General features: G+C 35.6%; 1 protein-coding gene across 1 annotated transcript; it reads left to right on the plus strand.

Annotated features, from left to right (window-relative positions):
• The first annotated feature begins 741 nt into the window (after window positions 1–741).
• Window positions 742–1,813, plus strand: LOC150038420 (nigrin b-like). The gene has a single exon (XM_090317264.1). It carries the CDS (start codon window positions 837–839, stop codon window positions 1,704–1,706), a length of 870 nt encoding a protein of 289 aa, XP_090173390.1. The 5' UTR covers window positions 742–836; the 3' UTR covers window positions 1,707–1,813.
• The last annotated feature ends 213 nt before the right edge of the window (window positions 1,814–2,026 follow it).

The following is a 2,026-nucleotide window of genomic DNA, read 5'->3' on the forward strand; positions in this document are numbered from 1 at the left end:
GATAACAACTATCTCACATAAAACCTTCCACTTGCGTATTGGAATTCTATGCAATATTCCACTCTCTTCTAAACAATTGGAGTTTATTTAAGTGTAAATGACGACGTTGATGCAACTTTGTTAAGCAATAATTTCATCTCCATTCATTATGGACTTTGTTTAATAATCAATTTGGTCTTTTGATTTTTCTTAACTTTTGTTAATATTCATCTATATAATAATTTCGAAATATTTCCTTTGGAGGAGTCATTCCACTTGTGTTTTTGAAAAATAATCATTTGTGTACTTTATGGTTTTGCTTTTTTATCTCATTTTTTTTCATCCAAAATTTCAACCGCACATTATACTTAATAAATTTTCTGAAATAGCTTTGTAAGATATACATATAAATTGAAAAACATGCATATTGGGAAGAAAAATCTTTCTTCATGTAATACAATGAAGTGAAGTAAAACACAAATTTAAAATATTAATCACTCCTCTCACTTATCTAACAAAAAATAATAATAAACATAGCCACATTGAATAACTTAACTATGAAATTCATCGTTTACCACTATAAACTCAAAATGAAACTCAAATTTTAAACCAATGTGGATAATTTATCTCTACTCATCCCATAAATAACCCCATTCATTGGAAGAATATGGGTTGTGATTCATCATTCCCAACTACCTTTTTTTTTTAATCTTTTTGTTCACAATGATAATGCCTGCTCCATTGAAATGGTGCAACTGGCCTTGCATTGTGTGTTGTGTGTATATATACCCCTTCATTTTAGCCCAACTTTGTCAAACAAAAATCTAGCTATATAGTCAAATTAAAGAGATCACAAGATGAAAGAAATTGTGTTGAGCATTGTTGTGGCCTTCTCACTCACCACCCACCTTGTCATGGCAGTGCGTCCCAACTATGGATATGGAGGGTTCCCTGGAAGCACACATCTTGTTGGTCGAGATGGATTGTGTTTAGAGATGTTTCCATGGTATGAAAAAGATTCTTATTTTCCAACTCGATTATCGCCATGCAACGTTCAGAAGAAACAGACGCAGTTATGGACGGTCCTCCAAGATGGCACGATTCGGCCCATGAATGATAAATATTGCTTGGTTGCTTATTACCGCGTCGGCGTACTAAATAATGTGGTAGTAAACGACTGTAGTAAGGAGTCAAATCCTAACAAGATATGGAACCATAAGAAGGACGGAACGGTGGTCCACGTCGAGTCAGGGATGGTTCTGACAGGAAAATCAGATGCATATGTGACGTTGGAACCGAATGAAAATGTGCCATCGCAGAGCTGGGAAGCCACGGAAAGTTTAACCCCAATGGTGGCCAACATCAAATGGCTTGACAATCTTTGTCTGCAATCTACAGAAGATTCGAATCATGTGGGATTGGATGGATGTAATAGAGAAAACATGAAGCAAAGATGGGCGTTGTATGGGGATGGAACTATACGACACAGTGTCAATAGAAACTATTGCTTGACTTCTGAACAAGATGTGGGTCGTTTTATAGTTGTGTCCAGATGTGAAGACAAACCACAACAACGTTGGGGGCTTAGCGCTGAAGATAGCACTATTAACCACCCGGCCAATACCGACATGGTTATGGATGTGTTTATGGTGCCGACAACCCTTGTACCAGCGGTCGTTATGGGTCACCGTGATGGAAGTCCTAGCCAACGATGGATCATTTATTGATGATATAAATAAGGAAGACGTGAATCCACACAAATCCATGCAATGTAAACGCCTTTGTACTTCTAAACTCTAAGCACAAATAAATAACTGTGGATTCATGTGTTTAATTCTCTTTTCATCATGATATATATATATATATTCCTTTTTGATAAAGATACGTAACATGGATCAATTGGTACATTAGAATATTTCAATTAGATTAACACATTCGTAGCACTTTCATCATATCCCACAATCCAATTATATTCAATAAGAATGGGGCCAAAAGAATAAAATAGTCACAATAAATTATGAGTCAAGAAGGTAAAATTATAGATCTT

The sequence above is a fragment of the Benincasa hispida genome, chromosome 1 (genome assembly GCF_027475165.1).
Source record: "Benincasa hispida cultivar pf3 chromosome 1, pf3_genome.v1.1, whole genome shotgun sequence".
Lineage (NCBI taxonomy): Eukaryota > Viridiplantae > Streptophyta > Magnoliopsida > Cucurbitales > Cucurbitaceae > Benincasa > Benincasa hispida.

Bases quoted from the DNA above. Each gene is read 5' to 3' on its own strand.
- LOC150038420 (XM_090317264.1), top strand. From the start codon at position 837: ATGAAAGAAATTGTGTTGAGCATTGTTGTGGCCTTCTCACTCACCACC.